A 25,155-nucleotide genomic window follows, 5' to 3' on the forward strand; every position below is an offset into this window, starting at 1 on the left:
CAAATTCCACACAAGCAACAGTCATGAGGAAAGTATGTGCGTCAGCTAAATGCTACAAGCTGGCTCCCCTGCTCATCAGGTAGTGGGATGGAGGTGCTCCATAGCCTGGGCTTTCGCTACTCTTGCAATTGTTGCGACAGGATGACTAGGAGGCAAGTATTGTCTTGGCTGAGTGTCCAAGTGAGATACAAAGATCCAGGAGACAGTTCTGGATTTTACAGATGACAATGAGGTTTTAAAAGGCTACACTGGCACATTATACTATATAGCCACGCAAAATACAGGGGCTCTCCCCACGCAGGTAGCCTCTGCCTGAACACGCCACAATGAGAGAGAAAGACTAGATGGGAGACCACGCTCCTTCCGGGGGGGTTTATGTCTTTCCCGCATGTGCCCCATTGCCAATAGTAGCAGCAGCCAATGGATCTCCATCTGGCAGGTACATAGATACCCGCCTTCCCCTTATCCAAAAAAAGCCTTTCCACTGCTGGTACTAATCACAGAGCAGCTCAGACGCCACCAAGAAGCACCCTCAAGAATTATACCATCTATCATATAAAACTGTTTCATTCACAGGCTGCCAAAGCCCCACTCCTCTTCCCCTCCACCCCCGCCTGCCCTTTAAGGCTCCCAAATGCCTGTATGATGTATGTGGTGGCAGCCGAGGTTTTAACACGCACTTATTAGGATCCTAATTGAATCCCGCGCTCCCTTGTGAGTGGCTTGCCAGCCGGAACATGAACAAGGCACCCTATAATTCAATTAGAAGGACCTGCAGCAAGCTGATCATTAGGCTGTCAGTTTGCTTTAAAAAAAAAAAAAAATTCAGATTGGGGAGGGAATTAAACATCAGGAGAATTATTAAATTCCCCCCTGCCTTAGGGGAACCTCAGCACAGAGCCTAATATGCACTCAAAGTATGGTATCTGCAACTTCTAGGTACTTGTATGAACCCCATCACTATAGTATCTAGTTCCACATCCTCTGCTGGTTCAGGAGGTTTATATACCAATACCAGGATGGACACAGACTTCTCATAGGTTCTTTTTCCAGGCTGACCTGCTATGCGCAGACTGTGGACAGAATCCCACCTAGCACAGGTCACTGTATTCCAGAAGAGGTATTTTTTTTTACCTGCCAAGACCCGGTTAACAGAGGAGTGGGTGGCCAACCCTGGCTGTCCGCGTTCATGGAAAATCCCAGCATAAGGTAAGTACTCTGGCAGCAAGAAACGCCTAAAGAAAGAGAGTGCATACTGTGAGAAACACCCCACACACTGAGAAAAAACCTCCAATGTGTTGTCAGGAAACTGAGGCTCTAGTCCAGGAATCCCATCTAATTTGGGCGAGCAGTACTGGGCTCTGGGACCCTAACAGGGGGGGGAAAGGGAGGTCAAAGAGAGGAGCCCAGTCATCTGAGTGCTCCATCCAGCAGAAAAATGGCATGTCATGGCTCAGGAGCACAAACCCTCCCCTGCACCACCACATGCTCCATCCAGCCAAGATGGAATTGAAGACCTGCTGAGCTATACCAGCAATCTAATCCCCATCTCCTCTCTTCCCTACACCTTCATCTTTGACCCAGTATGCTTCACTGAGAATCCCCATCAGATTTTCTCCTCCCTTCCATTTCGGCTCCACACTACAGCCATCCATTTCCAGTTAAGAAAGCTCAGGACAGGGCTCTGGGAAATGTGGCTATGAAAGCTAATCACACTAATCTCACCCTCTCTTTTCCAAGAGGAGGGCCAGACATCCACAGTAGTCCCAGACACAGATAACCTAGTTCACATCAGATCCGTGCAAGCAAATGAATCTGAGCCTCTGACATGACAACAGAGAGCTCTGTTGTAAGTGGCAATGCAAGCTTCTATCCCATTCTCCAGATGGGTGTACAGGTCTCACCTGGGGACGAAGCGCCCAAGTGACGGTGCAGACATACGGGCGTTCCGGGGAGCTCGGTGCCTTGATCTGTCTCCATTGTCCCTTCAGTAAAACAAAAAAAATTGCACATTAAAATATACACATAAGAAGACAAGGCCCCAGGAACGAAGCACCTGAAATCTTAATTTACCACATTGTGTAATGCCAGAGAGCTCCAGGGTACCATCAGCTCAAGCTATCTGCCTTCAACATTCTGTATTCCCAAAGCAACCTTCACCAACAATCTCAAAGTGATTCACACACACCAAGCCTCTTGTGTCTCATAGTTCATCTCCTGAGGTGCTAGTACAGGACTGTTCCCTGCAGTCTATTCTTCACTGTTTTGTCGTGGACAGTTTTAATTTATTCCATATCCCACAGTGAGTTTTCCAGATGAGACAGAAAAAAGAAACAGTCCCAACTAGGAATTCACCCCCCTCAAAACAACTCATTTCTATCTGCAGCACAAAAGGAGGGCTTCAGGTATTCCTTGAAGAATGGACAAACGATCCCCCTTTTCCTCACAAGTCTTAAGCCACACAGCTTAATATATTAGACTAATATGGCAAGGAAGATAGTGAAGAGTCACAAAAGGACCTGGACTCTATCTCTGACCCCAAAGTCTGCTCTGAAATGAACTACTGGGATGGTTCTATTCCCAATTCTGAGCTTGACCTATTGCATGACCATGGTTAAGTCTGTTCTCTGCCCTGGGTCCCAGATCCTTATCTGTAAATGGGGATAATACTTGGCTACCTCCCAGTGGGTTGTGAAGAGAAGCTAATGTGTGCAGAGCACTTTGGAAGCAAGAAGCTTCAAGGGCTACACATCCTCATTCCTAGAGTCTTTGGAATATTAAGTCTTTTTCTGATGCAACAAACCTGGTAGCAGCAAATTCCTAACCCACTCCAGCAAGCTGTGCGTGTAATTTCTTTTTAACAGTAAGCAAGGAAATGTGGGCTGAGAAGAAGGGTCCATTACGTGGCTGTTTCCCACTCATTTGAAGAGCCAGGAACAGAAGAGCAGAGGTTGCACTCCACAGCTCATTAGCATCTTAAACTTTACTTCATCAAAATCAAATCTAAAACAAAGCCCAGAAAAGGAAATCCATCCATTTCTCTCCCCATCTGCCTGAACAGTCTGCAGTTGTAGTGCTTGGCCACATAGCTAGATCTCAGCGCATAGTTTATATGTGACCAGCAGGGCTCCTGTCATCTGCAAAGGAAAACAAGTTGCTGTTCTTGTCTCCCATTGACTAAGAGGCCTCCTGGCCATTAAGAAGCAGATCAATAGCAGAAAGAACGCTGTGGAGTTTCTCCATCAAAGATGATATATGTCAGCACTCAACTTCATTCTCTTGCCAAAGAGAAAAAAAACCAACTATTCCCCCCCCACCACCACCACCCTCCAGTCTTGTCTCACTGTGCGGGGAGGGAGAGAAGAAGAAGATATTGAGGAACAGGGAGTAATATGCACAAAGACCACTGCATACAGCTAATGCTATTAAAAAGCCAAGACAAATCTGCTTTTTTAAACTCTTAAAGCCTCAAACCATGCTGGGAGCTTGGCAATGAGCGAAGAGAGGCAAAACTAGCCCAGAGAGAACCCCTTAGACCAGCAACATGGAGGCATCCACTGGAGTTAGAAGCTGCTTTTTGCAGAGGAGAATCGCAGCGAGAGAGAAATCAGCAGGCGGCACCCTGCAAAACTCTGCATCTAAAAATATTTCTCTAGCAGGTTTTAAAGGAATGAGATATTAATTCAGGCTGGCAGAAATAAAGGGAGAAAAAAAAAAAAAGGATGCAAATGCCCATAGCCACCTCTCCATGCAGGTTCGGAGACCTAAAGCACCACAGTGACTAATAATTATTCATTTTGATTTTTAAAATGCTTTCTGGATGCTGCTGGCACCCATGCAAATATCATAAAAATAATTCAGTGTCTTAAACACAAACTTCAAAATCCAACCAGATACCTCAGAGCTCTCCTACCATGCCACATCAACCAATTCATTCCTCTCTCCTCCCCGGCACAGAAATAGCTTGAGAGAAGAGATAGGCCTTGTAATGTGGCCTGAAAGTAAAGAAACAAGAGTTCTAGTGAATTGGCAGGTAAAGCAAATCCTACAGTTTCAAACCACCTGCCCCAAGTGTGCCCGGACTCCAGGTAACAGGATTTGGGATAAGAAAAGAAAAGCAGACTATATTCCCAAAGAATGCTGATGATTCCCATTTATTGTAGTCCCTGAAGAAAAAGAACAAGATGATTAAAGGATGAGATGGACAGCCTAGGAGGAGAGGAAAGAAGAGGAATATTACAAGCAGACACCATCTAGTTAGATCTACTAATTTACAGAATCTTTACCTAATCCCATGCTCATCATCACATACTGAATGCCTCTGTGTTACCCGAGCGCCTTCATCTACTGCTGAAAAGCTGGAGCAGCTGGTGTTACCCTGATGCTAGCTGAAGATTATTCCTGCACCTTCTAAAAAGGAGATAAAAAAGCCTACAGATTGGTAAAGATGGATGGTGCTTTCTGTGTTATTTCTGTACCATATATGCTCCGCTTACAGAGAGCAGATGTTAACACGACTGCATGCCAACATGAAGTAGTGCTGCCAGGAATGAAACAAGTTTCCAATAAAGTTCTCCAAAGTACTAGTGGGACTTTATATTCTATACCAGTAACTTGAGTTCCAGCTCAGCTTTGAATTTTCTGTCTTTGTGTCAGCTACTTATTAGACTCACCGGCTACCATGGCTGAGCAGCAGGAAGATTTACAATGCTCAGTTTCATAGCAAAACGCACAACTTGAATAAGTGGATCCCTTCTATATAAAAAGCAGTTACTCCCCTGAAATCAACCCAATATCTTCCCTGCCAAAGACGGGGAAAAAAGGAAACAAAAAGGTGCTGCCTTCCCCAGTGTCAGGATCTGGGCTATATAACAAGGCCATGCCAACAAACAATAAAAAATGTAGCTGAAGTAGACGTACTTAGATCTACTTACTGCAGGGTCCACTCTACGCTATGTTGGCGGGAGACGCTCTCCCGTCGACTCCCCTTGCACTTCTCATTCAGGTGGAGTACAGGAATTGACGGGAGAGCAATCTGTGGTCAATTTAGTAGGTCTTCACTAGACCCGCTAAATCGATCACTGATGCATCGATCCCCCAGTAAGGGTAGACAAGCTCTGATATAAACAGATAAAAGCAGATTTGAAAAAACATGAACTACAAATTCATGCATGTAAAGAAGGAAATTAGTTAACTTACCAAACTAAGCCATTTTTAAAAAAAGCATTAAGAACTGGGCAGTTACCAAGACACTGGAGAAAAGCAAAACGTAATCGAGATATTCAGGAAAGGGAAGAAGAGCGATCCTAGTAATTACTATCCTGCACATTTAAGTTCACAGCTTAATAAAACAAATAAAAAAAAAATCTCTAAAGGTTTAGGATGGGATTGACAAAAGCACTCTACGTTGGTCTAACTGCTCCCATTAACTGCAATGGGACTAGAATTAGGTCAACACTGAACACTTCTGAAAATCCCATGTAAGTTTATTAGGAGGTATAAGCAGTAAGCAAACAGGCTTATAAATATCAAATCATGCCAGATAAACCTAATTGCTTTTTAGAGAATTACTAAATTAGCAGATCAAGACAATGTGGTAGAGGTACTAACTAAAACCCTTATTTAGAGCATTTTATACTGTGTTTCACAAAATCTAATTTAAAGAGTTAGATCAAATTCGTTTATAATGTAATCATATTTAAATTTCAATCACATGGGTAGGAAAGTACTTAGAGGTTGACAAAGAAAGAAGTGATAAATAATTGGTGAAGTAGACACTGGGTTTGATTTGATCATCTTTGGTTACATTGTGAAGCCCGTGGGAAATTTATGTATTATTTCTACAATGCCTCAGTTTACCTGCTTGATATTATTCTGTATGACTGCATGGAGTTAAATCAAAGGTTTTTGGTGGAGGAATCAAATCAGTGATAGAAAAAAGTCAGGATAGAACAGTTCCTGAACAGAACCCTGGCAGAGCTATTAACTGGGAAATACCCACAGCAGGTTTATTTTTCCAAGGTCTAAGCGTAGGATCAAAGAGACACTAAACTATTAAAGACTCCTGCCTAGAGAGGAAAGAGTACGAGTGAGCAGCTGAATCTGGAGGTGACTCTCTGACAGTGAGACATGGAGTACGCTTCAGGGGCTGACTGTCCCAGTCCAGGAGAAGTGTCTAGACTGCATGCAACTTACCCAGAACTTGCAAGGAAAGAATAAAGTTTCAGTAAGATTCACATGTGTAAGCCTGCTTTGTTATTTTAATCCATTTCTCCACTACTGTATTCCTATTGACTAATAAGTAGAACTTAGTTCAGCCTTTTCAAAACACTGACCCCACATACATTTTTGAGTACAAAGCTCCTATGACACATGGCCAGAAAGGTTTAAGCATCCTGCAAGACAAATGATCCAAATTCAATCTTTAGGGACATATTAGTAGATAATGTTTGTGTTTTTGTGTGTTTACATATATATTATTAGAGGTCAAACGGTTCCTGTCTATGCTGTAGTCTTAATTCAGAGACCAAAATGAGACCTTAACATTTAAATGAACTATAAATATATTAATATCACTGTATTGATCTCTCTTTGAAATGTATAGCAAATCACCTGCGAATGGTGGAAAACAGGCAATTGCCTTATGTTAATTTATGTAGCTAATTACCGGTGATGCTTAGGAAATAGGTCTACTTCAGAGTCTCGATGATTGCCTATTGGTCGCCTAGGAACTCTGAGCTGTCAAGAGAAGGCCTGGAACTATATAAAAGCCCTTGGGTCCTGATCCTTTTTATCTCAGATCTGCTTGAGGCTTTATGCAGGGGAAGCTTAAGTCGTAAGACGGAGATCTCCAGTCCCACCTGGATCTCCCTGGATATGAACATTGGACTGAATCTATGGACTAATTCCAAGAACTCTTTGTAACTCCATAGCTCACCATCTCTACTATGAAACTAATCTCAGAACTGTACTCATGTCTGTATGTATACTGATCTTTTAACCAATACTCACTCACTCTTTTTTAATAAATTTTAGTTTCGTTAATAAGAATTGGCTGTAAGTGTGTATTTGGGTAAGATCTGAAATATTCATTAACTTGGGAGATGATGTGTCCAATCCTTTGGGGTAGAACTTTCATATTTGACTTGGGTGTCTGGGTGGAAGTCCAAGGCTGGGTTGCTACAAGGGAACTGTGTTTTGGCTTCTGTGCAACCAGTAAGGTATTGTAGAAGCTGTTTTGTGGTGGCTTGGTAAATCTAAGTATTGGAATATCCATCAGCTTTGGGGATTGTCTGCCCCATTCTTTGCAGTTTGCCCTAATTGAGTAACCTCAGTGTGGTCCCCCTGGGGCCCCGATCACAGGTCCTAAGAGAGAAGACTCCTGCAGGCAGCCAAGCCAAACTGCCAAGCTATGGGAAGAAACAGAGGTGCTGAAGCCTGGAGATCCAGTGAAAGAGTCAGGACCTACCCTGGAGTGAGTGAAAGTTCAAGGCCTATCACTAGGAAGGTGTACTCACAAGAGACTACAGAGGGGTGCAAGGCATAGCACACCCTGTAATCCATGACAAATAAGGAGGAGGAAGGAAATAGCATGTTAAATGAAATGGGTGGATGATACTAAGGATGTGTTGTCAGTTACCCTACATACCTATGCTGGTAAGTAAAGGATGTGCGTTGCATGGGGTGCCACTGAAGACAAATTAACTGCCAATTTTGCCCTGAATAGGGAAAAGATGGAAACATCATTGAGGACAGAGAAACAAAGGGATCTAAGGCCTGATACTGCAGGGTTCTCAGCTCTTTCTGGAAGTGCCTTCAACTTTCACTGACTTGCACTTACACGGATCAAAGCCCCTTAGAGAAGAGAAATGTGAGCAGTAAATAAAAGAAAAAATGTGGAAAAATGGAAACCAACTACACATCTGGGAAAAAATAATCCCAAACATTCAATAAAAGGGAGATAACGAAGAAGCAGAATGCAGAGACATCAATAGGTCTGAACACAGGCAGCAAATTAGACAAAAGTATGCAATACAACATGCACCTGAGATTACTGCACTCTGTTCCCAGTCCCTCAATTTCAGAGGTCTCACGAAATGAAATTAATAGGTTTAAAACAAACAAAAGGAAGTATTTTTTCACACAACGCACAGTCAACCTGTGGAACTCCTTGCCAGAGAATGTTGTGAAGGCTAAGCCTATAACACGGGGTGGGCAAACTACGGCCTGTGGGCCAGATCCGTGGGGAATTGCAGCCAATGGGAGCTTCGGGGGAGGTACCTGCAGGCAAGGGCAGCGCGCGGAGCCCTCAGGCCCCCCCCACCCCAGGGGCCGCAGCGACATGGTGCCAGCCACTTCCGGGAGCGGCGCAGCATGGGGCCAGGGCAGGCAGGGAGCCTGTTTTAGCCCTGCTGCGCGCCGCTGCCAACCCAGAGCTGCTCCAGGTAAGCGGCACTGGGACAGAGCCCACACCCTGCACACCTCCTTTACCCCAACCCCCTCCTGAACCTGAGCCCCCTGCCGCACCAACCCATACCCCAACCCCCTGCCCTGAGCCCCCTGTACACCCCGCACCCCAATCCCTTGCCCTGAGCCACCTCATACACCCTGCACCCCTCCCACATCCCAACCCCCTACCCCAGCCCTACATTCATGGCCCTGCGTGCAATTTCCCCACCCAGATGTGGCCCTCAGGCCAAAAAGTTTGCCTACCCCTGCTATAACAGGATTAAAAAAAGAACTAGATAAATTCATGGAAAATAGGTCCATCAATGGCTATTAGTCAGGATGGGCAGAGATGGTGTCCCTAGCCTCTGTTTGCCAGAAACTGGGAATGGGCGACAGGTGATTACCTGTGATCACTTGGTGATTACCTGTTCTGTTCATTCCCTTTGGGGCACCGGGCACTGGCCACTGTCGGAAGACAGGATACTGGGCTAGATGGACCTTTGGTCTGACCCAGTATGGCCGTTCTTATGCTCATGCCCCAAAGCAGAAAGGCGGCAATTGCTCTTGACACAGTTTTGGGCATAGGGACACCCTACCTGAAATACTGCACTTAATTCTGGACATCTCATTACCAGGAAGAACAGATTGTGATTTCTTTGGGCAGGAAGGGTGCACACGTGTGTGCGCGCGCACAGCACCTAGACAGTATAAGGACAGAAATAACTACTAACACCCACAGTAGGTAAAGGGCTAAAGGGATTTAGAAATAAAGAATCACAATTATACATGCATAACTTGGTAAAAAATGAGTAAACAGGGATCAAACATTTACAAGTATTGAAAGATGCAATAATCATGAAGGAAGGAGAAATATTTAAGGTGAAACATAGGAATGTAATTAGAAAGAATGGGATAAAATTAAGCAAAGTAAAAATTTAGGCTACACCAAAAATCTCTTTACTGACAGGGAGATGCATTAGGACTGTGGAATAAACTCCCAAAGATAGCAGATAAAGCACTAGAGACAGACTGTAGGAAACAATCCTGTCCTGGCTGACGAGATGGAAACTAGCAGAATAGGTCTTTTTCATCTCTACTGCATGTAACAACTGAGATGGTAGCCAGGTAAAGTTAGTACCTTCCCAGTATTTCACCTCTTTCTTCTGAATGCTAAATATGATCATCTAGCACTAGAAGCTGTTCCAGGGGAAACACCAGAGAAATCCTCATCAATTTATCAGCTAAAGCTTCCTTAAACCAGCAGGATTGTAGATGGCTGGGTTTATTAACAGCTCTCCTGACCGCCAAAAAGAACATAGCCTTGATTACCTCTCAGAGGGCCATTCAGGGAGAAATAAAATGAGTTTTACAAGATGAAAAAAAGGGCACTTCAGAAGATCAAGTATCTCTGACAAGCACCACATACAAGAGGATTCATCACCTGGTCAAAAAGAGAAACACAGCAACAGTTCCCTGCTAAATGCTAAGGATTAATCACTTCAGAAAAAGACCAATTTGAAAATACAGTGAAAAACTCACAGGCCTACCATATACATTCTGAACAGGCAACCAGTTGTGTCTATTCCAATCCCACCTGTCACATTGACACATGATTAGGGATCCACCACTGCCTTTTGAAATGAGACTAACCAAATCAGTGGCTGCATTAGTCACTAGTGCTTGGAAACTTCATGGGATAGACTGAAACTGGCTGTAAATAGCAAAATAATATAAAACCACCACAACCATGCAGGTTGTGTCTGGAACACCACTAGGGCTCTGCCTGTACAAACAGAGCACACCACCCAGGTACCAGCCTCCTTCCAGAGATACAACTGCATTAGCCAAGGTAAAGTTCCCAACATTTACCGTCCATTTGACTACTTCCCATCAGTAAGTGTGACTGGGAGACCCCACACCAGGTCTATCCCTAGCAGCAAGAACATTCACAGTAATTGGTGCTACTCTGCAAGCAGTTTACAGCCCTGCAACATACACTGGATGCTCACTGTGCACTTTCAATATCCATACTGGATTTAGGGGGTCAAAAATTAACAAAGTCACTTCTCTACATACTGAGCCATTAACAGTCTCCAGGATTCTGACCCAACAGGTGATGGGGGAAAAGAGTTGAAAGTGTGGGAGTCACAGGCAGCAATGGCAGAATATAGGGTAGGTCTATACTTACCTCCGGGTCCGGCGGTAAGCAATCGATCTTCTGGGATCGATTTATCGCGTCTTGTCTAGACGCGATAAATCGATCCCGGAAGTGCTTGCCGTCGACGCCGGTACTCCTGCTCCGCAAAAGAAGTACGCGGAGTCGACGGGGGAGCCTGCCTGCCGCGTCTGGACCTGCAGTAAGTTCGAACTAAGGTACTTCGACTTCAGCTACGTTATTCACGTAGCTGAAGTTGCGTATCTTAGTTCGAAGTGGGGGGTTAGTGTGGACCAGGCCATAGACAGGTGGTTACTTCCTAGAGCTACTCTTAGGAAAGAGCTTTGTTTTAAAAGTGCCCCATCTTGTTGAGAATCATCAGAATTGCTCAGGAAGCTGGAGCCATCGACGCCATAAGAGCACTGTTGTCAGGAAGCTCACACTACTGAAGTCTACCTTGATACTGGCATGCAGAAACTCATCCAAGCAGCACCCTTGTGGGAGTCAGCATTCATGGTTAACAGGATGCTATTCTGCAGAAGCTAACAATGTCCTGCTAATAGCAGTCCCACTGCAAGGAAGAAGTCTTGAACTATCACTACATCCAGGCATTGTCATTGTGCATTAAGATTAAGAAGAGGGGTGGAAGAGTGTAAAAATAAATGCAAAGAATTAGGGAAGACAGAGCTGCAGGCTATAATGAGTAGATCACAGGCCAAATTAAGACACTTCCCAAGCACTAGTAAGCAGAGTTCAAAGTGTAGACTCAGTATCTTTCCCATTCCTCCAGATCTTGAAGGGTTCTTCACCTGCACTGTTTTAAAGGAGGTGAATATAATTAATATAAATTGTTGCATGTTTGGTAGTGATATCCCAGTGTTTAGTGTCCCAATCCAAAGATCTTTAGTAGAAAGAGACAGAACGAAAACAAAACCCACCACCAAGTCCTAGGTAATCCCTTTCTACTTAAAAAACTGCTTCTGAGAATGCTCCTTCTCATCAAACCATGGGAAGCAAAGCAATGTGGAATAGGAGTAAGCTTAAATCATTACCCCACTATGCTTCCTCCTTAAATACAGATCAAGAGAGATAAAGAGGATCTGGGAGGAAAATAGAATAATAAAGTCATGGACAGAAACATTTTAAGCTCTTGTTTTTAACAGTTCTATCTGGACTCCAGTGACAAGAAACCATCACTCAGAAGAGTATTCATTGTAGTTATGCCAGTAAAAGTGATCACAGACAATTTGCAATTGTTACATCTACGTCTCCTGAAGAGAGACAAGTAGTTAGGAGCCATTAGGAAAGGAATAGATAATAAGACAGAAAATATCATAATGCCACTATATAAATCCCTGGTACACCCACACCTTGAATATTGCATGCAGTTCTGGTCACCACATCTCAAAAAAAGATATATTAGAATTGGAAAAGGTACCGAGAAGGGCAACAAAAATTATTAGGGGTATGGAACAACTTCCGTATGAGGAGAGATTAAAAAGACTGGGATGATTCAGCTTGGAAAAGAGACTACTAAGAGAGGATATGATAGAGGTCTATAAAATCATGAATGGTGTGGAGAAAGTAAATAAGGAAGTGTTATTTATCTCTTCCCCTAACACAAAAACAAGGGGTCACCCAATGAAATTAATAGGCAGCAGGTTTAAAACAAACAAAAGGAAGTACTTCTTAACACAATGCACAGTCAACTTGTGGAACTTGTTGCCAGGGAATGTTATGAAGGCCAAAACTATAATGGGGTTCAAAAAAGAATTCGATAAGTTAAGGAGGCTAGGACCACAAGTGGCTATTAGCCAAGATGGTCAGAGATGCAAGCCCCTGCGCTGAGTGTCCCTAGCCACTGTTTGCCAGAAGCCGGGAGCGAACAACAGGGGCTGGATCATTTGCTGATTACCTATTCATTCCCTCTGAAGCACCTGGCATTTGCCACTATCAAATGACAGGCTATAGGGCTGGGATCAGAGGTTCCCAAACTTCAACAACCTGTGAACCCCTTTCACTAAAATGTCAAGTCTCGTGAACCCCCTCCTAAAAATGAATATTTCCAGGGATTTTCTCCTTTATCTGAGTATAAATTATAAAAGCAGTGATCTGGGAAATATAAAATTTGTTTTTATGACATGCATATTACACACTAATTATTTATTATTTATCATTACAGTATTTTTATTACATTATGAAAATGGCGACACTCTTCCAATATCTCACTTTCGTAGCTTCAAAAAGGACAGGAGTACTTGTGGCACCTTAGAGACTAACAAATTTAAAACCTTTCGTAGCTTGTATCACTTTGAATAAGCCTGTTATAAGACAAGGCTCCTATGTTTCATCAAGGAGTATCAGATGTGAAACATCATGAAGGTATTTAAGAAGCCAACTCAAAGAGTTCCTCTTACACAAGCATTCAGGTCTTGAGCAGTCCAGACAAACAATGCACATTACAACAAAGCTTAAACTTGTTCTTCATAATAATTTAAAAAAAAAAACAATACTAGCTGCCTATTTAATTTTAAAAACAGCAAAAATGTCCATCTCCCTTTCCATTTCTTATAAGGAGTCTTGAAGTTTAAATCTCCTCAGTGTGATAGATATGCTTGCTTTGATCTGCTTAACTCGTGGAAGTCCAGTGGCTCCGTGCTGCTGGCCCCGTGCTGCCCAGGGTCCCTAGGACCAGCTCTGTCTGCCATTATGGAACTTTTTCCCGAGAATTCCCTGTAACATTTCGCGAACCCCCAGGGATTCACGAACCCCAGTTTGGGAACCACTGGGCTAGATGGACAATTGGTCTGACCTAGTATGGCTGTTCTTATGTAATAACTAGTTTCTTTTTTCATTTTATTTATATGGTGGTCATATAAGTTCAACCATCCAAGATGACACTTCTTGTTCTTGCATTAAAGGTCCTACAGATCACAGTCCCTTCTGGCATACTTCTCAGAACTGGTCACCTTATATATCCTCTTCAGAAAAAGGGGATCTCCTGATCTTCCTGGCTGAATGTTTAGCCAGCCATACATCTTTCCCCTTTGTGTATGTGTAAATACGACGACCAAGCCAACCTCACAAGTTTACTTACAAGCTGGCCTGGAATGGAGAAGTCACCGAGACAAGGAAGGATGGAAGCTCCCAAACCAAACACTTTTGCCTGAAGACAAGACAGTAATAATCTGCTGTGCTGCTCACCGAAGTAACTACCCCATACCTCTACCAGTGCATGTAAATTTATGTTCTCAAAAGCACTGGAAATCTGAGAATTACAGAACATCTCCACGTAGGAAAGGATAGAGTGGCACTGAATGTAAACCAGTTCTCTGCTTTATAAAATCAAGGTCAAAGCGTGCAGCTCTCAGATCCTAAAGCCTCCTGTTTCTTTATGAAAAGATGACAACTGTTGGAGGAACTCAGAGATGACTCCTTTGGACCCCAGTGTGAGAGGTCAGTGAGGCTGTCAAGAATGGTGGAGAGAAGGCAGGTAGGAGGCTGGAGGCCTTTGTTGAATGGAAAGGCCATGGCTTATCCTACATTGCCTAGAGTGTTTACTTTAAACCTGGTGCAAGGTAACTTGCTAAGAGACTCATAGGTCTGGGAACCAAATATTCCACAGCTGGCCTCATTATAGAAGAGAGCCAAGTAATCCTTGGTGCTCTGAAGCACATAAACATTCTGAAGAAGGCTCGTCCACTCTGCAAGTCAATAGGTAGCTGTCATGAACCCATGGTCTTACCAACTGGGGCTGCCAAAGACTCACTCCTGCAGTGCACACATACTGATCACAGATCTCTGTCTAGGCATTTCTAGTGCACTTGCATTGAACTGAAAAACCTAAATACCATGATGGGACCTAAGGTCAAAGAGCCCAGTCCCTCTCCTTGTCCATAGGAGATATTGCCGAGGACTACTCATTTGTGTCACAGACCAGAAAGGATCTTTCCCAGTACTGATGGGAATTGTTCAGCTTTACAGTCCAATTTACAGGATTTAGGAGGGAAGAAACAGAGCTAACAGTGAGCAGTGCTGGTACAACGGTGACCTCTTCCTATGGGATGAATGGTACCAGAGTCAGAGTAGAGAATGGGAGAGACAGCATGCATATAGAAGGGGAGAAGGTACAAACACTAAACAAAATGTAATTGCTGAGCTCTTCCCAATCTATATTCTAACAGGCAGCCGATTTTTTAAGGCAGACAGAGAGTCAGCCACAATCACACCTTTAGCCTTGGCTCGAAACCCTTTATGAAACCGTGGTGAAGCATTTCCGTGAAGGTTTTCAGACAGAGCAACATACTGTCCTAAATATTTGCCTTTCTGACAAACACAGTAAATCTGCATTCTCTCCCATGCTTGCTGCAGACAGAGACAGGGAGATAGATGGCAGAAATTCAGGACATGGAAATATTTCTGCATATGAATATGGCAATCAATCTGCACTGCATGCAAAGATTTTAACCTGCTGGTGTCCAAGGAACCCCAAGAGCATTGCCCACTGCAAGGATGACTCCCGTGTCAGAACTGCTCCAAGCCAAAGGAAATCTCCAAAAGAGACCTGTTCTCTCTTGTGCAAGTCAATTTAAGGGATTTTAAGCCTGCGGGATTTACTGGAATCAATAACAAGGACATCTTCCCTCATTAAATGTACCAAAGCATGCTCCTCAGTCCAAGAATGCTGAAGGATTGCAAACAAGGCTGGGACATTAGGGAGCCCAAGATGGATGAGAGCTTGTCTACAGTGAAAACTTTTACCAGTTATACCGCCATAATTGTATCAGTGTAGTTCGATAGTTATACCAATAAGGCCCCACATAGACACTCCTATTCCTGTATCAGAGAGTTTCGGCATGGGGAGGTATAACAAGATAACTATATCAGTTTAAATTCACATCTTAGTTTATACTGGCATAACTTTCCTGTGCAGACAAAAGCCCTGAGCTTACAATTGTCAGTTGTACTTAGTATGGAAAAGTATGCTGAAGCTGAGAGGTTAAACATGCATTAGTGGGTGGGTATTAGTGAGTGGGAAGTGAACAGAATCTGTCTTAGGAGAAAATCCCAACAGGGTTGCACAGGAGAGAGTGGGGTTTGGGGCAGGGAGGAGAAGGTGGGTACTGGTGGCAATTCTACAGGGCCACAAGAGTGTAAACTTGGCATTGCTGGGGAAGTTTCTTGTGGGCCAGCAAATCTGAAAGCGCACAATAAATACACACTTAAAACTTAAAACCCTGCAAAAGAGTGAAGGGGCTGAGCAAGGCCTGGGCCTCCAGAGCCCTGTGCAAATATGGAAAGGGTGAGGGATGAAGTAACTATTGTGATTAATGTGCACAAGCCTTGTCAAGTAGTGTCAGGCTAAGCAGTGTTAGGCCTAAAACTTCCGGAAGTTGTAAGAAGCGAGTACAGTTGAATCCTGCAAGCATAAGCATAATCTAGCTAGGAAGCTTTATAGGAAGCCTGGTAAAGATAGATACAGACTTGTGGTTACTATGCTCTACAACCAAATACCTCTTGAAACGGACTTGAGCATTTTTGAGTCTAGCAAATTAACCACAATTAGCCGCATAGAGAAGAGATGAGCTGAGCACAGGTGCACAGTTCATAAGATCAAAACAACCGCAAATACCACACTGAAACATTTGGCCACCTTCATTGGTTGACCTGTTTTGAAACGTGGTCAGCAAATACCGTATAAAAAAGGTGCAAAGACGCAAGTGTTTGTGTATGTGTTAACCTAAAGGAGATCACTCTTTGTCAGGCTCACATGCATCCCCTGAACCAAAGGGACTTGCGCTTCACCGATTATCTGTGCCCGGCCAGCGTAGGAAATGGTCGACTGAAAGGTAATGTATCTTTGGAAAAACACAGGGTAAGGTTTTGGACTAAACAGGCCCGGTTGTGCTCGAACTAGTTAATCTTAAGTCTGTATTAATACTATAGTTTAAGTATATTAGTAAATTGTTTAAGTTGTTTAAAAATAGTAGTAGTCAATAGTTAATCAATATATAGTAACTGTACATGTTTTGTGCCTTGCTGAAAACAGGTGCAGCGCTGGTGAGGCTAGTAGTTTATAAATCATAATAGCTTTGCAAGTCGCTGTGCCTGTCTTCAGTATAAATTACCATCCAGTTTATCACAAAAGTCAATAAAAGTTTATAAGTTGTTATATAAGGTTATAGGTAGGTTAAGGTTAGTAAAATATAGTTAATCAATGTATTAATATCACATATGGAATTGTATTTGTTGGGGGTGGTTACAGTACATGTGAAGATGCTAGGCAATCAGTAATAGTAGCGTTGCATGTGCTTGTGACTATTTTCAATATTATTTACCTTTTATACGTGTACTTATAGGAATAGGTAGTTAAGGCATAATATTACTTGTACTTGTGCTCGTCTCCAGTATAACTTGCCATTTGTATTAATCCTCACTCAGTGCTGGTCTTTAATTCTGGTTTTCTTATTCTGCCTGTGTTGCCTTTATAGTCGTAAGTCATTAAAAACCTTTCTTGAGGAATAATTAGTAGTTTAGTTTCTCTTTTGCGGACACTACTCAACCTCATTACATCTGTGTTGTGTGGTGGGAAGTAGCGATCACCCAGAGCCCCACTAGGGCTCTGATGTGTGCCTCCTCCTTCCATTAATCTCCACAACTATCACTGCCTGCTTATAGACCCAGATCCAGTAGAGCACACGGGTACTAACAATCACATATGCCTCCTTCCCCAGGATCCCTAAACAAAGAATAAAGAGGGGGAGAGAAATTTACAATCTGATTCATCCAGAATAGAAAGACAAGAAACCAAGTCAGCTTGCTAGCACTTCAGGGAACACTCTCTAGGATTCCAGAAGTAAAAGCAAGCCTCTGAAAGCTGAAAAGCATGGTGGGGAGGGAAGGGAAGGATAGCGATGAAAGTACTGACCTATCCCCATCTTTCTCACCCATCACAGAGGGAGGGAGAGATGTGGTGTAAGATCTGAGGCCTTTTTTCTGCAGCCACATTAGGACAGCAGTAGCTATGAGCTAAAAAACAGGTGGGGGTGGAGGGGAGAATTAAAAAAAAAAGTCACATCCTCACATTCCATCTAAATTATATTAAAACAATGAAATATTGGGCTGTTAAGAAGATGCTCTTGTCCTAATAGTACCCACCATCACCAGATAAAGAAACAGATCTTTAAACATCTTAAGAAAACTTTGTTTGATAGCATTCTGGCTGGCAAGGAATCACTTATTAACAGTTGTGATTGTGAAACCTATACATCTTTATTGTTTTGCCTTCATGGTTCCTACTTTATTGTTTATCGATTTGATTTCTGTCTGGTTCTTTGTTTGCCTGTCACATAACTAATTTCACAAAATTTAAGTCAATTAAGGTGGTGGGGTATGGTTGGTTAAAGAATTGTTTCACAATATGCTAGGATTGGTCAAATAATTATTTTGTAGTACTTTAGTTTAAAATGATTTGTTAAGGTATAGCTAAGCAGGACTCAAGTTTAACTATATAAACTGGGGTCCAAAAGGAAGCTCCTTGGAACCTAATTCCAGGACACAACCCAGGACCAGAGCTGCCAGACTCAACCCCCGGCCAACCATATCAGGCAGAAACTGGAGGAGCCCCCGGACAACCTGATCCTGACTGGCCACCAGGAAAAGTTCATCTGCCTTGTTGGCAGTGATGAGCACTGTAAGCTTAGCGTGTGCATTCTGCTTTGGTAACAGTTAACAAATAGAGGTTAAGACTATTAATGTGTAAGGCATTTTCACTGATAAAAGGCCCCGCAAACCCCCAGAAGAATACGCCCTGAGTCCTAGGAACCGGGAAAGGGTGGGGGGCCTAATTTAACCAGGTTATGCCTTGAGCCCACAGAAGGATAAAGGTGGGGTGCCCTAGAGAGTGCGGGTAACAGTGGAAGCTAAACCAGCTCAATAAGAGCAGAAAAGGGAAAGATGAATCAGGAAAGGTAAAGCAAAGAACGGACAATTGGAAAGATGGAAGGAAAACAAACAAACAAAAAAAGGCTTCACTGCGAGAGGTCAGCGGACAAAACTGAAAGATGAGTCACAAGGCAAATTCCAATGCAAAGGTCCCCACGCTAGGTCCCTGTTATCAGCCAGAGAGACAATGAAGCAGAGGAAAGAGAGGCAGAGAATGTCCTTAAGATGCAGAGGGGCAGAATTCAATATGGAACATTCATTCCCAAAAAGCTTGGTTAGCACAGAGGGAAGAAAGACTCCTCAGCATGAAATGAAAGGTGGCCTCAATGTGCCTGAGTGAATTGCTTCCCCGAATGGGCTCTGGAACTGCGTGAATATTATCTGCAGGGGAACACATTTCTCTACAGGTATCGGCTTTGCTGTGTGAATGGAGAATGTACCATCCATTTTCACCAGCAGAACCACTTTCCCCAGAAGATGAATGGGAGGCAATAATGGAAATACTAAGTGCTGTGTTTGCTGGGCTCTCCCCTCACACAATGGGCCTGTGAGGCTGTCACACTGATGCTCCTCCAGCCTGCAGAGTTGCATAGGGAAAGCTATTAGGCAGCTGACACTTCTGCATATCTCCCCTCATTTACATCTTACACAAACAAGGCCACAATGAAAAGAGAAGATGCATGCACTCCCCTTGCGCTTTCGAGTATTTAATTGCTGGAGCGTGAAATGACAGCTCCACTGAATAACATTTCAGAAAAATTCTGCCACCCCCTTAATCCTCACCAGGAAAGGGATTTATCTGCCGCTACTTTGGGAGGTGTAAAATCAATACTGTCTTTCATAAAAGGGGCTTCACCTTGAATCAAATGACATGGGGCATGCTGCTACCCCAGAAGGTGGTGCTGTAGGAAGTGAGGGTAAGAGCTCTGACAGTGGGAGAGGTTAATCCTTCTGATGCCAGAAGGAGACAATGTTGAGGACAGTCTAGAAGCCCAGGCCATTGGAGTGCTCACAGCTCCCACAGTCCCAATACCCCTGAGCAGATTGTTTTGTGTGGGGATCCTGTGCTTGGAGAACATAAGTGTGATAAGGATCAAAATAAAAGTGGACACTTGCAACAGCTGGGAAAATTCTACTTGGAAATGGAACAAATAATGAACGAATGAAAAGGTCACAAGCAGCAGGGCAGGGAATGCAAGATGGACCTTTCTTATCTCAATGCCTCTGACAGTAACTGATGCTGAAACTCTGAGCAACCCACTACAGTTAGTCAGATGCCTGAGTGAAGAACCTCACCCTTCCATATAGGGGAAAGAACTTGTTGCAAATCAGTTTGTCAGGGCCACACCACAGTACAATCCAACAACACAGTTCCAAGCAGAGGCTTGCATGGAACCCAGCATAGGGGATTAAGAATGGAAGAAGGCCTCGTCTAAGAGGAAAACTACCCAGCAGAAATAGTGAGAGAGAGAGAACCAGTCATCCTAGAGGTTTGCGGTCTTCAGCTCTGACTGGAGGAATCTCTCTTTCTGCCACACAGTGGTCCATTTATCATCTGTACTGAAGTCAGGGTTCAACCTTATAACCCCTGTAAGAAGGGAGCCCCCCAAAGCTGTCTCCATAGCTACAGTAAATGGAGAATGGAAACACATGCTGACTATTCTCTCCCTCTACTCAGCTCAATGAAGCACTACTGTCTCCTGAAAGATCTTCCTTGCTCCTACTCTGCTACAGCTTTGAGTTCATGTCCCTCCTTGAATTCTGCCCTTGACATGAAGGACAGGACAGGATCCTGCTTAAGAACATAAGAACGGCCGTACCGGGTCAGACCAAAGGTCCATCTAGCCCAGTATCCTGTCTACCGACAGTGGCCAATGCCAGGTGCCCCAGAGGGAGTGAACCTAACAGGCAATGATCAAGTGATCTCTCTCCTGCCATCCATCTCCATCCTCTGACAGACAGAGGCTAGGGATACCATTCCTTACCCGTCCTGGCTAATAGCCATTAATGGACTTAACCACCACGAATTTATCCAGTTCTCTTTTAAACTCTGTCATAGTCCTAGCCTTCACAACCTCCTCAGGTAAGGAGTTCCACAAGTTGACTGTGCACTGCGTGAAGAAGAACTTCCTTTTATTTGTTTTAAAAACTTGCTGCCTATTAATTTCATTTGATGACCCCTAGTTCTTGTATTATGGGAATAAGTAAATAACTTTTCCTTATCCACTTTCTCCACATCACTCATGATTTTATATACCTCTATCATATCCCCCCTTAGGGTACATCTACACTACAGGGGGGAGTCAATTTAAGATACGCAAATTCAGCTACGTGAATAGCGTAGCTGAATTCGACGTATCGCAGCCGACTTACCCCGTTGTGAGGACGGCGGCAAAATCGACTTCTGCGGCTTTTTGTCGGCGGCGCTTACTACCACCTCTGCTGGTGGAGTTAGAGCGCTGATTTGGGGATCGATTGTCGCGTCCCAACGGGACGCGATAAATCGATCCCCGAGAGGTCGATTTCTACCCGCCGATTCAGGCGGGTAGTATAGACCTAGCCTTAGTCTCCTCTTTTCCAAGCTGAAGAGTCCTAGCCTCTTTAATCTCTCCTCATATGGGACCCGTTCCAAACCCTTAATCATTTTAGTTGCCCTTTTCTGAACCTTTTCTAGTGCCAGTATATCTTTTTTTGAGATGAGGAGACCACATCTGTACGCAGTATTCGAGATGAGGGCGTACCATCGATTTATATAAGGGCAATAATAGAGTCTCAGTCTTATTCTCTATCCCCTTTTTAATGATTCCTAACATCCTGTTTGCTTTTTTGACCGCCTCTGCACACTGCGTGGACATTTTCAGAGAACTATCCACGATGACTCCAAGATCTTTTTCCTGACTTCTTGTAGCTAAATTAGCCCCCATCATATTGTATGTATAGTTGGGGTTATTTTTTCCAATGTGCATTACTTTACATTTATCCACATGAAATTTCATTTGCCATTTTGTTGCCCAATCACTTAGTTTTGTGAGATCTTTTTGAAGTTCTTCACAGTCTGCTTTGGACTTAACTATCTTTAGCAGTTTAGTATCATCTGCAAACTTTGCCACCTCACTGTTTACCCCTTTCTCCAGATCATTTATGAATAAGTTGAATAGGATCGGTCCGAGGACTGACCCTTGGGGAACACCACTAGTTACCCGTCTCCATTCTGAGAATTTACCATTAATTCCTACCCTTGTTCCCTGTCTTTTAACCAGTTCTCAATCCATCAAAGGACTTTCCCTTTTATCCCATGGCAGCTTAATTTACATAAAGAGCCTTTGGTGAGGGACCTTGTCAAAGGCTTTCTGGAAATCTAAGTACACTATGTCCGCTGGATCCCCCTTGTCCAAATGTTTGTTGACCCCTTCAAAGAATTCTAATAGATTAGTAAGATACGATTTCCCTTTACAGAAACCATGTTGACTATTGCTCAACAGTTTATGTTTTTCTATGTGTCTGACAATTTTATTCTTAACTATTGTTTCAACTAATTTGCCCGGTACAGACGTTAGACTTACCGGTCTGTAATTGCCGGGATCACCTCTAGCGCCCTTTTTAAATATTGGCGTTACATTAGCTAACTTCCAGTCATTGGGTACAGAAGCCGATTTAAAGGACAGGTTACAAACCTTAGTTAACAGTTCCGCAACTTCACATTTGAGTTCTTTCAGAACTCTTGGGTGAATGCCATCTGGTCCCGGTGACTTGTTAATGTTAAGTTTATCAATTAATTCCAAAACCTCCTCTTGTGACACTTCAATCCGTGACAGTTCCTCAGATTTGTCACCTACAAAAGCCAGCTCAGGTTTGGGAATCTCCCTAACATCCTCAGCCGTGAAGACTGAAGCAAAGAATCCATTTAGTTTCTCCGCAATGACTTTATCGTCTTTAAGCGCTCCTTTTATATCTCGATCATCAAGGGGCCGCACTGGTTGTTTAGCAGGCTTCCTGCTTCTGATGTACTTAAAAAACACTTTGTTATTACCTTTGGAGTTTTTGGCTAGCCGTTCTTCAAACTCCTCTTTGGCTTTTCTTATTACATTCTTGCACTTAATTTGGCAGCGTTTATGCTCCTTTCTATTTGCCTCACTAGGATTTGACTTCCACTTTTTAAAGGAAGTCTTTATCTCTCACTGCTTCTTTTACATGGTTGTTAAGTCATGGTGGCTCTTTTTTAGTTCTTTTACTGTGTTTCTTAATTTCGGGTATACATTGAAGTTGGGCCTCTATTATGGTGTCTTTAAAAAGCGCCCATGCAGCTTGCAGGGATTTCACTTTAGTCACTGTACCTTTTAACTTCTGTTTAACTAACCCCCTCATTTTTGCATAATTCCCCCTTTTGAAATTAAATGCCACAATGTTGGGCTGTTGAGATGTTCTTCCCACCACAGGGATGTTGAATGCTATTGTATTATGGTCACTATTTCCAAGCAGTCCTGCTATAGTTACCTCTTGGACCAGCTCCTGCGCTCCACTCAGGACTAAATCTAGAGTTGCCTCTCCCCTTGTGGGTTCCCGTACCAGCTGCTCCATGAAGCAGTCATTTAAAGTATCGAGAAATTTTATCTCTGCATTTCGTCCTGAAGTGAAATGTTCCCAGTCAATATGGGGATAATTGAAATCCCCCACTATTATTGAGTTCTTAATTTTGATAGCCTCTCTAATTTCCCTTAGCATTTCATCATCACTATCACCGTCCTGGTCAGGTGGTCGATAATAGATCCCTAATGTTATATTCTTATTAGAGCATGAAATTTTTATCCATAGAGATTCTATGGAACATGCGGATTTGCTTAAGATTTTTACTTCATTTGATTGTACATTTTCTTTCACATATAGTGCCACTCCCTCCCCGCACGACCTGTTCTGTCCTTCCAATATATTTTGTACCCCGGAATGATTGTGTCCCATTGATTGCTCTCAGTCCACCAGGTTTCTGTGATGCCTATTATATCAATATCCTCCTTTATCACAAGGCACTCTAGTTCACCCATCTTATTATTTAGACTTCTAGCATTTGTGTAAAAGCACTTTAAAAACTTGTCACTGTTTATTTGTCTGCCCTTTTCTGATGTATCAGATTCTTTTTTATGTGAATGTTTATCATCTGATCTGGCCCCTACTTTATCCTCTTCCATCCTCTGCTCCTGACTATAACCTGGAGATTCTCTATCATTAGACTCTCCCCTACAAGAAGTCTCTGTCCGATCCACATGCTCCTCTGCAGCAGTCGGCTTTCCCCCATCTCCTAGTTTAAAAACTGCTCTACAACCTTTTTAATGTTTAGTGCCAGCAGTCTGGTTCCACTTTGGTTTAGGTGGAGCCCATCCTTCCTGTATAGGCTCCCCCCATTCCAGAAGTTTCCCCAGTTCCTAATGAATGTAAACCCCTCCTCTCTACACCATCGTCTCATCCAAGCATTGAGACTCTGAAGCTCTGCCTGCCTACCTGGCCCTGCGCGTGGAACTGGGAGCATTTCTGAGAATGCCACCATAGAGGTCCTGGATTCCAGTCTCTTCCCTAGCAGCCTAAATTTGGCCTCCAGGACATCTCTCCTACCCTTCCCTATGTCATTGGTACCTACATGTACCACGACCACCGGCTCCTCCCCACCACTACACATAAGTCTGTCTAGATGCCTCGAGAGATCCGCAACCTTCACACCAGGCAGGCAAGTCACCACACAGTTCTCCCGGTCATCACAAACCCAGCTATCTACGTTTCTAATGATCGAATCTCCCAATACTAATACCTGCCTTTTTCTAGCAACTGGAGTTCCCTCCCCTGGAGAGGTAACCTCAGTGTGAGAGGCAACCCCAGCACCATCTGGAAGGAGGGTCCCAACTATGGGAAGGTTTCCCTCTGCTCCCGTTGACTGCTCTGCTTCCCTGGGCCTTTCATCCTCCTCAACAACGCAGGGGCTGTCTGACCGGAGGTGGGACAATTCTACAGTGTCCCGGAAAGCTTAACTAGAACTCCAGCAGCAAGTCAGCTGGAGGCATTGAAGTGAAGTAGGCAGCTCAATTTGTGTCTCATTTATTTGTTATAAAAGTGCAGGGGACTGATTAGTGATAGATGCTGCTCTAATTTCTGATCAAATGGCCTAAACAAGCCTGAGACAAGTTTGCTTACTGAGCAGTAGGAACTTATAGAGCAGCCATTGGGTAAACAATGTGACGTAGTGGGAAGAGGCAGGGTGCACACACTTACTCAAAATCTTCAAACTCCAGATCATTTCCCTCTACAGATGGGCCTTGGTTCTCTGAGGTGGAAGCAGACGATGAGGAAGAGCGGAGACGATTCTGTTGGTAACGCATGGAGCGCTGGCGAATACTGTCCCTCCGGGAAAGATACTGGATCATTCTCTGGGCATAATATGCTGCAGGAGACAACCTGAAAAAGGAAGAGAGAGAAAGAAACACGTTATAACCTGTAACTTGAGGACCCAAAGGAGCAGAGAATGAGAGTGCAATCCTACTTTTTCTGTTGAAATCTGCAAATAGAAGAACAGGAGTACTTGTGGCACCTTAGAGACTAACAAATTTATTAGAGCATAAGCTTTC

At 43.5% G+C, this 25,155-nt stretch overlaps 1 protein-coding gene across 3 annotated transcripts in view; it reads right to left on the reverse strand.

Annotated features, from left to right (window-relative positions):
- AMBRA1 (autophagy and beclin 1 regulator 1) overlaps positions 1 to 25,155 on the reverse strand; it is a 202,012-nt gene that overhangs the window by 106,405 nt on the left and 70,452 nt on the right. For 2 of the 3 annotated variants that reach the window (XM_005302262.4, XM_065595136.1), the window contains exons 9-11: positions 24,803 to 24,985; positions 1,905 to 1,988; positions 1,135 to 1,235 (exon numbers count right to left, since the gene is read on the reverse strand). In XM_005302262.4, the coding sequence (XP_005302319.1) occupies positions 1,135 to 1,235; positions 1,905 to 1,988; positions 24,803 to 24,985 (368 nt within the window). The remainder of the gene's footprint in view (positions 1 to 1,134; positions 1,236 to 1,904; positions 1,989 to 24,802; positions 24,986 to 25,155) is intronic. The other variant, XM_005302264.4, reaches the window with a different exon arrangement.

This window comes from Chrysemys picta, chromosome 4 (assembly GCF_011386835.1).
Source record: "Chrysemys picta bellii isolate R12L10 chromosome 4, ASM1138683v2, whole genome shotgun sequence".
Lineage (NCBI taxonomy): Eukaryota > Metazoa > Chordata > Testudines > Emydidae > Chrysemys > Chrysemys picta.